This window comes from Salvelinus sp. IW2-2015, unplaced genomic scaffold (assembly GCF_002910315.2).
Source record: "Salvelinus sp. IW2-2015 unplaced genomic scaffold, ASM291031v2 Un_scaffold1098, whole genome shotgun sequence".
Lineage (NCBI taxonomy): Eukaryota > Metazoa > Chordata > Actinopteri > Salmoniformes > Salmonidae > Salvelinus > Salvelinus sp. IW2-2015.
In genome coordinates this window covers 210,005-223,323 of record NW_019942726.1, presented here as the reverse complement: position 1 = coordinate 223,323, position 13,319 = coordinate 210,005, and the positions used below count along the sequence as shown (strand labels likewise).

The 13,319-nt window shown below is 44.2% G+C and overlaps 1 protein-coding gene across 3 annotated transcripts in view; it reads right to left on the bottom strand.

Moving 5' to 3' along the window:
• Window positions 1–2,627: 2,627 nt before the first annotated feature.
• Window positions 2,628–13,319, bottom strand: part of clint1b (clathrin interactor 1b) — a 34,040-nt gene continuing 23,348 nt past the window's right edge. The window contains exons 5-12 of one of the 3 annotated variants that reach the window (XM_024137097.2): window positions 11,484–11,657; window positions 10,216–10,396; window positions 9,810–10,056; window positions 9,311–9,392; window positions 8,707–8,784; window positions 6,939–7,210; window positions 6,610–6,775; window positions 2,628–6,481 (exon numbers count right to left, since the gene is read on the bottom strand). In XM_024137097.2, coding sequence (XP_023992865.1) covers window positions 6,111–6,481; window positions 6,610–6,775; window positions 6,939–7,210; window positions 8,707–8,784; window positions 9,311–9,392; window positions 9,810–10,056; window positions 10,216–10,396; window positions 11,484–11,657 — 1,571 coding nt within the window. In that variant the 3' untranslated portion in view covers window positions 2,628–6,110. The remainder of the gene's footprint in view (window positions 6,482–6,609; window positions 6,776–6,938; window positions 7,211–8,706; window positions 8,785–9,310; window positions 9,393–9,809; window positions 10,057–10,215; window positions 10,397–11,483; window positions 11,658–13,319) is intronic. The other 2 variants (XM_024137098.2, XM_024137099.2) reach the window with 2 other exon arrangements.

Genomic DNA, 13,319 nt, shown 5'->3' with positions numbered 1-13,319 from the left:
TGCTCGATTTTATACATCTGTCAGGTTGTGTGTTCGAATCGCATCATGGACAACTTTTTAGCTTATTAACGCTTTGCAACTACTTACTACTTTTTAGCTACTTTGCAACTACTTAGCATGTTATCTAACACTTCCCCTAAGAGTTAACCTAACTCCTAACCTTAACCCTATCCCAGATAACGTTAGCCAGCTAGCTAATATTAGCCACCTAGCCAACGTTAGCCACAACAAAGTTGTAACATATCATACGTTTTGCAAATTCGTAACATATTGTACGTTTTGTGATTTCGTAACATATTGTATGAATTGCTATTGGTAACATACTGTATCACACGAACTGTAATTCGTAGCATACCTTAAGAAATGGATGATGGACATCTACAAATGAATACATACCATACGAAACGTAACATATCATAGTAAATGGAGTGTCTCGGATTAACTACAGAATAATACAAAATGCTCTGAGACCAGGTTGTGTAACCTGGTATCACTGACATCTCTCAGCGCTCTAGACAAAGGTGCCAGGACCTTTGAAATGACTGAGAAACCAACATACACTGCCTTCAGAAAGTATTCATACTCCTTGACTTATTCCACATTTTGTGTTACAACCTGAATTCAAACTGGATTAAAAAATAATAATTCACCCATCTACACACAATACTCCATAATAACAAAGTGAAAACATGCTTTTAGAAAATGTTGCAAATGTACAGTTGTGGCCAAAAGTTTTGAGAATGACACAAATATGAATTTTCAAAGTTTGCTGCTTCAGTGTCTTTAGATATTTTTGTGAAAATTAATATTTGTGTCATTTTCAAAACTTTTGGCCACGACTGTAGTCTATTAAAAATTAAATACAGAAATATTGCATTTACATAAGTATTCACACCCCTGAGTCAATCAATACATGTTAGAATCACCTTTGGTAGCGATTACAGCTGCTAGTCTTTCTGGGTAAGTTTCTAAGAGCTTTGCACACACCTGGATTGTACAATATTAGCACATTCTTWAAATAATTATTCAAGCTCTGTCACGTTGGTTGTTGATCCTTGCTACTTTCAAGTCTTGCTATAGATTTTAAAGTCGATTTAAGTCAAAACTGTAACTAGGCCAATCAGGAACATTCAACGTCGTCTTGGTAAGCAACTCCATTGTATACTTGGCCTTGTGTTTTAGGATATTATCTTGCTGAAAGGTGAATTTGTCTCCCAGTGTCTGTTGGAAAGCAGARTGAACCAGGTTTTCCTCTAGGATTTTGCCTGTGGTTAGCTCGATTCCATTTMTTTTTATGCTAAAAAACCTCCCTAGTCCTTGTCGATGACAAGCATACMCATAACATGATGCAGCCACCACCATGTTTGAAAATATGAAGAGTGGTACTCAGTGATATGTTGGATTAGCCCCAAACATAACGCTTGCATTCAGGACAAAAAGTTMATTTCTTTCCACCTCTTTTGCATTTGTACTTTAGTGTGTTATTGCAAACAGGATACATTGCAAACAGGATRAACTCAGTAACTGTTTTAAAGTCACCATTGGCGTSATGGTGAAATCCCTGAATGGTTTACTTCCTCTCCAGCAACCAAGTTATGATGAACGCCTGTATMTTTGTAGTGACTGTGTGTATTGATMCACCATTCAAAGTGTAATGAATAACTTCACCATGCTCAAAGGGACATTCAATGTCTGGTTTAAAAATGTTTACCATCTACCAATAGGAGCCCTTCTTTGCGAGGCATAGAAAAACCTCCCTGGTCTTTGTGGTTGAATTGTTAGAATACTTGTTAGATATTACTGCACTGCCAGAACTTGAAGCACAAGCATTTCGCTACACTCGCATTAACATCTGCTAACCATGTGTATGTGACCAATACAATTTGATTTGATTTGAATCTGTGTTTGAAAATCACTGCTCGACTGAGGGACCTTACAAAGAATTGTATGTGTGGGATACAAATCATGTGAAACACTATTGAGTCCATACAACTTATCAAATCCAATTTTATTGGTCACATACACAAACTGGACTTGCTAAACAAAGTTTTACTCCTGAACTTATTTAGGCTTRCCATAACAAGGGAGTTGAATACGCATTGGCTCAAGACATTTCAGTTTTGAATTTTTATTTAATTWGCAAAAATGTCTAAAAACACAATTCCACTTTAACATTATTRGGTATTATGTGTAGGCCATTGTCCCAAAATMTCAATTTAATCAATTTWAAATTCAGGCTGTAACAACAAAATGTGTAAGGTGAGAATTCTTTCTGAAGCACTGTACATGCTTTAATTATACCCATCGTGTTACTAATGAATCACTTTAATGTCCCGCTATCCCCTCCTTCACTCTCTGGTTCAGCTATCCCCTCCTTCCCTCTCTGGTTCAGCTATCTCCTCCTTCACTCTCTGGTTCAGCCATCTCCTCCTTCACTCTCTGGTTCAGCTATCTCCTCCTTCACTCTCTGGTTCAGTTCAAGGAATATTCCATGAAAATTATACTATACAAGCAAAGTGACTGTTGACGTTGCCATTTGGTTTGTCAAGGAGTATCACTAAGCAACAACAAAAAATGAAGATAACTTAAAATAGAAGCTTTGCGTGATAAATTAATGCCATTTTAAATCATGATTTAATGAACAGTTTATTGAAATACATAAAATATTGTTGAGTACAATCAAAACAATGTACTGAAAAGTAAAGAAACTAGCTTATGAAAGAGCTGCTTTATCCTTCTATTTTTCATATTTGCATAAACTAATAATGGTTTTAGTAACTCTCCCATTCATTCAACATTATGTAAATTAACACATTACAGTCGGTTTCATATTTGAATATGTAACATACAAACACTATGGARTAATCTTGAGTAATAAAATAAACATTTGGTCATTTGAAACAATGCCTCGGAGTATGACAAAAAGGTGTGTTCTTTTGCCTCTGTGTGCACAGCAGCAAATGGAGAAATATCTCTCACACACACACACACACCCTTTGAAATAACCTTCACATTGGGAGAGAGATGCAAGAAACACCGCCTTCAGCCTTCAGTGGAAGGGAGAGTGATGAGGGGTACCACTGGGCAGGTCAGAGGGACTCAGCCCAGGCCTCATCTCGCTCTCGGTCTGTCCCCACTCTCCCGTTAGAGTGCTAGGCAGGGATGCAGACAGTTTCACTCAGAGTCAATAGTCCCCCCCCATCTCCACAGTCCCATTAAACCCTTGTCTCCCCATCACCACCAGGCCTGACAGGCCACTCCTGCTGGCCACACAGTCATACACCTCCCCACAATGACCTCACAACACACACTACATACCAAGCTGTGGCATATATGGGCTTAATATCCATGAATATACTTAAAAGGACTCGAACGATCAAGGATCTCTATCAAATAGTGATTTATTCTCGTGTCAGCCCCTGTGACCATACTCATGACAGACAAGGCATGGGTTTCACTGTGAGGCACCATATAGCAGGAAGGAGAGGGCAGCCTCTGTCTGGGTAACACTACCAATGCCACTGTACATGATCACATTTGGATGGAAAAGCTTTTAAATCCCAAATGGCACTCTAATCCCTTTATAGTGCACTAGGCACTGAGTGTACAAAACATTAAGGACACCTGCTCTATCCATGACAGACTGACCAGGTGAAAGCTACGATCCCTTATTGATGACACTTGTTAAATTCACTTCAAATCAGTGTAGATRAAGGGGAGTAGACAGGTTAAATAAGGATTTTTAAGACAATTGAGACATGGATTGTGTATGTGTGCCATTGAGAGGGTGAATGGGCAAGAAAATATTGAAGTGCATTTGAACAGGGTATGGTAGTAGGTGCCAGGCACMCCGGTTGGAGTGTCAAGAACTGCAACGCTGCTGGGCTATTCACGCTCAACATTTTCCCGTGTGTATCAAGAATGGTTCACCAACAAAAGGACATCAAGCCAACTTGACACAACTGTGGGAAGCATTGGAGTCAACATGGGCCAGCATCCCTGTGGAACACTTGACACCTTGTAGAGTCTATGCCCCAACGAATGGAGGCTGTTCTGAGGGCAAAAGGCAGGCGGGGGGAGGGGTCTTGTACATTCAGTGTGTTGGGAACAGGGTGCCATTTGGGACACAACAGAAGCTGGTGCTTGGGGTTAACAGCTTTGCTTAATGCTGATTCTGATGGTTAACCTCTTAAGACGGTAGAACAGGCAATAGAACCGAGGGCATTGAAAGTTCAGCTTAAAACATGCAGCAGTAACAGACTGTAGGTTTCAGATATTCAAATGTAATCGGACTTCAAAACACAACAAAAAAAATAAGAATTTAAGGACTTGGGGTACTTCTTTGTCCTTTAGGCTTGCTCTCCACGTCATACGGTCCAAGACGTCATCAATAACGCAAAAATGTATTTTTTGCACACCGAAAATATATTTACATATGGTCAATGAATTATGGTAAATGCGAGGTAATTCCTGAACATTCTTATGACAGGTTTGAAACAGAGAGATGACAACATGAAAGTAGAAAAGGGRCAAAGTAACAGGCCTACCATGTTTTTATCTGGTGTAGGAGACACCTTTCTCCTTCTTTCAAAAGTATACTGTATATGCCTTCAACCATTTACAAAATCTCACAGATACGCCACAGCCCCCTCCCCTACCCCCAAAACAAATTCAAACTCTTGATTTATACAGTACATACACTGAACAAAAATATAAATGCAACATGTAAAGTGTTGGTCCCATGTTTCATGAACGGAAATTAAAGATCCCAGAAATGTTCGATATGCACAAAAAACTTATTTAGCTCAAATTGTGTGCACAAATTTGTTTACATCCCTGTTAGCGAGCATTTCTCCTTTGCCAAGATAATCCATCCACCTGACAGGTGTGGCATATCAAGAAGCTGATTAAACAGAATGATACAGGTGCACCTTGTGCTGGGTACAATAAAAGGCCACTCTATAATGTGCAGTTTTGTTACACAACATAATGCCACAGATGTCTCAAGTTGAGGGAAAGTGCAAATTGGCATGCTGACTGCAGGAATGTCTAATAGAGCTGTTGCCAGATAATGTAATGTTAATTTCGCTACCATAAGCCGACCTGCAACMTCGTTTTAGAGAATTTGGTAGTACGTCTAACCGGCCTCACAACCGCAGACCACATGTACGGCGTTGTGTGGGCGAGCGGTTTGCAGATGTCAACGTTGTGAACAGAGTGCCCCATGGTGGCGGTGAGGTTATGGTACGGGCAGGCATAAACTACGGACAACAAGCACAACTGCATTTTATGGATGACAATTTGAAAATACCGTGACAAGATCCTGAGGCCCATTGTGAGACATTTGTGACCAACATATTATTTCCAGTCATGTGTGAGCCAGGGCCTAAWGAATTTATTTCAATTGACTGATTTCCTCATATGAACTGTAACTCAGTAAAATCACTTAAATGGTTGCATGTTGCGTTTATATTTGTGTTCAGTATACATAGGTAACTGGCAAAATAAAGGAAACACATTAATAAAGTGTCTTAATAGGGCGTTGGGCAACTAAGAGCCACAACAGCTTCAATGCACCTTGGCATCGATTCTACAAGTGTCTGGAACGCGATTGGAGGGATGTGACACTATTCTTACACAAGAAATTCCATCACTTGGTGTTTTGTTGATGGTGGTGGAAAACAGACTCAGGCACCGCTCCAGAATCTCTCATAAGTGTTACATTGGGTGGAGATCTGGTGACTCGGCAATGGCATAAAGTTCACATCGTTTTTATGCTCAGCAAACCATTCAGTGACCACTCACGCCCTGTGGATGAGGGTATTGTCATCCTACGGGTGCATAGCCATGGTAGCCAAATTAATGGCTTGCCCAGCATTTGTATACATGCCCTAAGCATGATGGGATGTTTATTGCTTAATTAAATCAGGAACCACACCTGCTTTCAATATTTACTATTTACTTTAAGTGTTTCCATTATTTTGGCAGTTACCTGTATATATAAAAAGTAGGGATTGAAGGGTAACACCATCAGATATTTTTCAAGTATGAGCTTTTCCTTCAAAATTGTGTATTCTGACATACTCTTCCACACAAATCCTTCAGCGCTCTCATTTCCCGAAGTTGACGAAGTTTGCGAAGGCATCTTGTTTGGGTTGCATCATGGCAGTGTTGACCATGGRCTGCCCCATGCCCATTCCTGGCATACCCAGGGTGCCTTGCAGGCCCATGCCTGAGGGGGCCACGCCCAGGTTCATTCCCATGATTCCCTGATTGACAGGCATTCCTCCCATTCCCACGGCGCCCATCCCCATGGTACCCGTTGCCATGGTGGGAGGCATGCCCAGGCCTATGGCCCTGACGGGCATCATGGGGTTGGTCGGCGGTCTGATGGGTGTGGCTGTGGGCTGGATGTTCATATTCAGGCCTCCAAAACTCTGAGCCAGGTTGATGGGTGACTGGACTCCTGGAAGCAGGGGATCTGAAATGAAAAATTAGGTCCTATTACTGTCATTTCAAATCTCCCTGCACTGACACATAGATATTCACATTACAAGTGAGTTGACACCCAACAAAGAGAAAAGTAGAGAGCTTGAGTTAATAACAGACCTTGCTGTAACATATTGAGGCTTGGCTTACAGTTGGCCGACTGCATACCAGGAGACAGGAAGTCCAGGCTGATGTTGACGCTGGGGTCCGACCATGTGGGGGGGAGGGAGGGCTTCTGGAGTCCCATGTGCTGCGGCAATAAGCCCCCCTGCATTGGCCCAAAGTTCTACAACAGCCCAAAGAAGAGACAAGACATTCGTCTATCCTACAACCACACAACATACATCCTTCTTTGTATTCACAACGTAGACATCTTCAGTGATAATGAGGCACCTCCATCTGTAACAATGACTGGTGTAGTGAGTTGGAGGCCTGTGAGCCACCTGTACCTGTGATCTGGAGATGGGCAGGCCGGTGTTGGCGGCGCCMACACTCTGGGTACCACACATGGAGAAGGTCATGCTTTGGGAGGCGCTGAGGGAGGTACGATTGGAGCCCATTAGGTCAAAGAGCTCAGCTGATGGCGGGGTGGGGGCCGAGGCTGGGGGAGGCTGGATGCTACCAAACAGGTGTGTGATTGGCTGAGACGGAGTGGTGGTGGCCGGAGGACTGGAGAACGCATTCCAGTCCCCAAACTCACCGTTCCCATTGGACCCTGGCCCTACGGAGACAATGGAGGATCATTTAGAAAATGAAAGAATTCACCAGATTCATATCTATGAATCTCTAACCACCCTTATACCAACGACTTTAAATAAAACTATGTGTTTTTTCTTTGAAAAAATAAATGAGTTGCTGTGCTTATCTTWAAATCTTTTTTCAAAATAAGTAAAGATTTTATTATCCACAGTGTTCAGTTTTGTTTTCCCAAGTCAACTTGAAGAGAAATGAATAAGGCATACATGTCCCATTTCTTCTGAAAGGGCGATGTGCACCCTGTCAGGCAGGGCGGGTGAACAGTGAAGGTAACAGATATCGCCCCGAGGGGAGTACCAGCACACACAGCCCAGTGCTGATGGGACCTGACACAGGACAGAGTGTGTGCTAACACTAGGGCCAGAGGCTACTGCATGGGAACACACACCACACACACCTGGCCCAGAGGGTACTGCTTGAGCAGGCACACACACACACACGCACGCACACACACACAAATCCAGGGAGGACTCTGACAATGACTAATTAGTATACACAGAGTGTACAAAACATTAGGAACACCTTCCTAATATTGAGTTGCACCCCCTTCTGCCCTCAGAACAGCCTCAATTCRTCAAGCCATGGACTCTACAAGTTGTCAAGTTGGCTGGATGTCCTTTGGGTGGTGGACCATTCTTGATACACACAGGAAACTGTTGAGCGTGAAAAACCCTGCAGCGTTGCAGTWCTTGATACACTCAAACCGGTGCRCCTGGCACCTTCTACCATACCCCGTTCAAAGGCACTTACTGGGTCTTTCCCAGTAACCCTCTGAATGGCACACATACACAATCCATGTCTCAATTGTCTCAAGTCTTAWAAATCCTTCTTTAACCGGTCTCCTCCCCTTCATCTACACTGATTGAAGTGGATTTAACAAGTCACATCAATAAGGGATCATAGCTTTCACCTGGATTCACCGATGTCTACGTCATGGAAAGAGTTTTGTTCAGTGTAAATCCAATCTAGATAGCAGATAAACTGCCAAAGACTTGCTGCTGGGGCCCTCTCGTCTTCCCTGTATCCCTCTCTCTTTTTATCCATCCATCCATCCATCCATCCATCCATCCAGAGCAGAGGGTGGAGGATGGGGGAGATAAGCTGTGTCAAATGGGAGCTGACAGGTGTCTGTCCTCATAAGGCTCAGGAGGAAGTGACTCATCAATATTTCAAGACCTTCACTTCCACAGGACAGGACAACACGTGGGCCGCAACCACAAATCCCTCAGCAGGAACGGGAGGGGGGCCTCTGGATCCTCTAAATATCTCTGTCGTGGGTGCTTCTGTACTAAGGTATTCACCTCTTCTGCTCCTAGGTTTATGAAAACATTTCTGCTGGATTTAACCTGACTACTAGGTCATTGGGAAGTGGGAGCGGCCTGCCTAAGATGAATGGTCGGAGCTGTGATACAGAAAGAGGATACTGTTCGGATAATGGAGCGAGAAAGCGGTGAGACATACCGGCTGATGAAGGGAGACTGGCTGAGGCAGCTGGGGAGGAGAAGTCAGCAAAGCCACCGATGAGGTCTGAACTTCCACCTGGATGGCGCACACATGCGCACACACACACACACACACACACAGTGAAAGAGTGAGAACAGTGTGACAGTGGAGGTGATGAAGATGTCTTCATCTTGCTCCCTACCAGAGTACATGGCTGAGTGTGAGAGACAGGCCCCAGCTGTTTGGTTGGAAGCGGCAAGGACACGATGAACAGGGACAGCAGCATCTGTGTGTGTGTGTGTGTGTGTGTGTGTGTGTGTGTGCATGCAGCACTCCCTTCCCACCAGAGACTGGCTCAGCCTCAGACAGCTGGTCATACTCTGCTACCACACTTTTCTCCTCTAGCTAAGCTGCCTGACACACTGGCCTGACATCTGGGCCTCTTAGGCCTGCCCGCCTCGTGCCCTCTACTACTCACAGACGATTCTGGAGGAGCGGTTAAGGGCAATTCTATACATCGATGGCTTTGAGCCATCTTGCTTTAGAGTGCCATCACTTTGAATACCAAGCTCTTCTCATTGTCTATACCACTGTGACTCATTAGATAAGTGATGGGTCTTACCTGCTGGTGCCGCCTGACTGGACCCAGAGTCCACCATCAGAAGGTCTGCAAGGCCACTGCTTGAAGTCTGGCTGACCGACGTCTGAAGAGGAGAGAAATAGAATGGCTCTTACACAAGCTGTTCACTTTTAAATGGAGTTGGAATAAAACGGGGGGCTACCCTTCCTAAAACTGCCACAAGGGGGCAGCATTAGTCTAGAAACAGTCAGGAATAGGCAGCCCAGGAGCTCCTGCTGTTCACTATTCCTGCTGCCATCCACTTCTATCATCTCATTAGACAGTCAGAAGAGACGCAACACGGCTTGCCTTCTGTCCCACAGGAAATGATCACCATCTTGTGCTTCAGTCTCAATAAAAACGCACTGATGAAAATAGATGCTGCAGACAATTCAACAGTGTTCTCTATAGGCTTCAAAAGCAGGTGCTGCGTGGACTCCATCCCCGCTATAGGCCTACGCTGACATACAGCAGCGGCCTAGGTCAGTGGTCAGAGTGGTACCTTTGCGTCGTCTGCGTCCAGACTGCTCCTGTCCCCTGTGTAGTGGGCRGCGGCCCCCAGGTCCACGGTTTTGGASGGGACGCCGCCCCGTTTGCGTGTGGTGGTGGTGGTGGTCTCTGTTGCCTGGGTGATCTGGATGCTCTTGGTCGTAACAGTCTCCTCCTCGTCTTTGAACTCCACCCCCGACAGACTCCCTGACCCCGACAACGGCCGGCCGTTCCGCGATACCCTGTCCTCCTCGTTGTCACTGGGGGGARAAAGAAAAGCCCCCCCAAAAACAAAAACATTAAAAGGAGTGAAGATTATCTTGTACGTGTCTTTCAAGAAGAAATGATCCGTCATTAAGCAGATTTGTATTAACTTAATAAGCATTTTGGTCATTGTACTTAAATACACTCGGCGGTACCTGATTCTGTCGGGCGAGTCATCCCTCTCCTTCTTGCGGAACTTGTTAATGGTGTCGTCGATGGTGCTGCCGATCTTGTCGCTGATCTCTCCCAGCTTCTCGCTGAAGGGGAAGGCTCCTTTGCTCTTGTCCCAGTCCTCATCCCACTTCCCTTTGGGCTCCGAGTCAAACATTTCGCCCGCTGAGGGGCAGAGGGGAGAAACAGGGGTTGACACGTGCGGAAAAATCAAGTGTGTTTTGGTACCATTACCATGYGTTGTAGCTATGCTGAGTGAGCCTCACTTCACTAACACGAGAGGCATTGTGGAAATGCTCCGCATCTATCTGGAACGCCAATTATGATTTGCAACAGATAACTGTTTATCGCGCATTGAAAAATGGGCCCCACTRCCAACACAAACATTGCACAGCTACAGTATGTCTGCTGAAAACAGAGCGAGCATCCTAGATGAACAATCCTAGATGAATGTCTCCCATCGCTGCGGTATTTTGATCCTGTGTGACAAAAATAATTCCCTTCCCTACCACATCATTAATTGACAAATGGGAACTCTCGTTTGACTAATGAAGTGGGAAATCACAGCAGCAAATCAAAGATATCGGGAATCAAAGGGAGGAATCAATGAACGGCGCATGGAAATAAAGTAAAAACTCTAGTGAGTCGTCTCCAACCCAATCCTAATGAAATGGCAAGGGACCCGCCAGCCCCCTTGATTAGATATCGGAATAGCAGATCAGAAAGCAACAAATCAAAAAAGGATTTGTGGAAGATCTGTTCCGTTACATGAATGGTGAGGTTTCTCTCGTACAAACATGATCAGAAATCTCACAGATGAAGATGTGAGAGGAGATGAGACGTGATTGGCCCCGGAGTGAAAACAGCTCTAATCAAAAGATCAGTGAGGAGGAGGAGTGAGACGAGGGAGGGAGAGGTCTGTGGGGAATAGAGGAGGGGAATGAGGTGTGATATTCTGGAAGCATTCCGAGTCTGTAGACTGACAGACTGAGGCCTGCAGAGAGAGCGACTCGAGGCAAATCAGTCAGTGTGTTTACTTACTTACTTACTTGAACCTTGTATGTCTGCTTACAGGGAAAATGCCCTCGCTGACTGAGGGGAACGTCCCTTACGAACGTTGCAACAGCACAACGTCTATTTCCCCGTCTCACTTGTGAGAGCGCGGCGCCGAACGACAATACCACATTCTCTTCCACGCCTTTAGCAGAGCATCACAGATTACGTGCCCTCTCCCCCGCGTGGTGAAACTTACGGCTGGTCTTGCCGAATCCTCCTCCAGTGCTGTCCGAGGACACGCCGATGTACTTGTCCTTGTTCTTCTTGGCTTTCTTCCTCTCCTCCCGGAGCCGGTCGTCATCCTGGACAAACTCCACCATCTCCTTCACCTTCTGACGCACGTTGATGCCCTGGTCCTTCCCACTCTCATCTGGCGACGGTAAGGGGGAACACAAGATACAACAGGATAGGAACCTTAGTATACTAGCATTCACCAAATTAGAAAGTCAAAAACAAACATTTCACTTTTGRCTTCACACATTCGCGCCAACATTCCAGGCACCATTGTTTCACTGCCACAACAGGCCTGTTCTGGGGACAGTATTTGTCTGAGCGAGGACTTTATGTAACGGAACCTAGTTGTACTAATGCCATGCACCAAATGCTAATTCTTGAGAGGGAAGCATGAAAAAAGATTAGCGCGACTTAAAATAGCCCTACTGTAAATATGTTGGCCTCCCTATTTAAATATTTAATGGATGCCATCACCCAAATACATTTGTTATTGGATTAAGTGTAGCACAAAAACACAATATCCAATGACTAAAATACAGAGGCAACTTCACCAGAGTTGTGAATTTCTCAAGATATACTGAACTTCTAGAGAGAGAACACACATTTATGGCTACCTATCCTTAAGGGACAGTAACCTTGATGAATGTACTGAGATTGAGGCTTCAACGTACCTAAACATTATCTGAACAAAGGTCTGTGTGCGCGTCTCTAGACAGGCTTGTTTAGCCTATAGAYAGACCCAGAGTCCTAAATGAGCATTACTGGGTAACTGGTCTAACCGCATCATGTACATGGAGTCATTCAGTCACTCGCTGAAACTACGAACAGAAGAGGTCTCAGAGGGTCATTCGCTTGGCTCTAGGTTCATTTGTGTAGACTGAAATTAAGTTTAAAGCAAACCGCTGTACGCGGTTCAGCTCTGGAAACAACGTTCTAGAGCCACTTCCAACTGCTCAATGTAACTGGAACCAAAATGGTGCCTCCAAAACATTACTCCCCTGAGCATAATTAAAAGTAGTGATGCAATGTCATTCCTCAGTTTCTCATAACCACCAACAATGAAAGGGATTGTGGCGAAGATGCGCACGACTCCTGCCAATTTGTTGCCACTGATTTTTTCAAGTTTGTGAGTCAAGTTTGTAAATCTTTATTAATTCCCAGCTATAACGCAAAGATTTTTTTAGTCTTATTTATTTAGATCACCAAGCAACCTAGAATGTTTTGTTCCAGTCATGTCTGGTATCTCATTATGTATATTATTACATTCATGTTGTATCTGAGCCTGGTAGACAACACCTGTGCTTTATTGGTTAAGACAGATTTTGCCTGATGATAGGCTTTTCTTTTGGAATGCTGACATTTAAAGTCAGAAGATTGTATGAACTGTATGTATGCATGTATATACAGTACCAGTCAAAAGTTTGGACACCTACTCATTCAAGGGTTTTTCTTAATTTTTTACTATTTTCTACATTGTAGAATAATAGTGAAGGCATCACAAATATAAGACATCACAACCAACAGTCTTGAAGGAGTTCTCACAAATGCGGAGAACTTGTTGGCTGCTTTTCCGTCACTCTGCGGTCCAACTCATCCCAAACCATCTCAATTGGGTTAAGGTTGGGTGATTGCGGAGGCCAGGTCATCTGATGCAGCCTTCCATCACTCTCCTTCTTGGTCAAATATCCCTTACACAGCCTGGAGGTGTGTATTGGGTCATTGTCCTGTTGAAAAACAAATGATAGTCCTAAGCCCAAACCAGAAGGGATGGCGTATCGCTGCAGAATGTGGTAGCCAT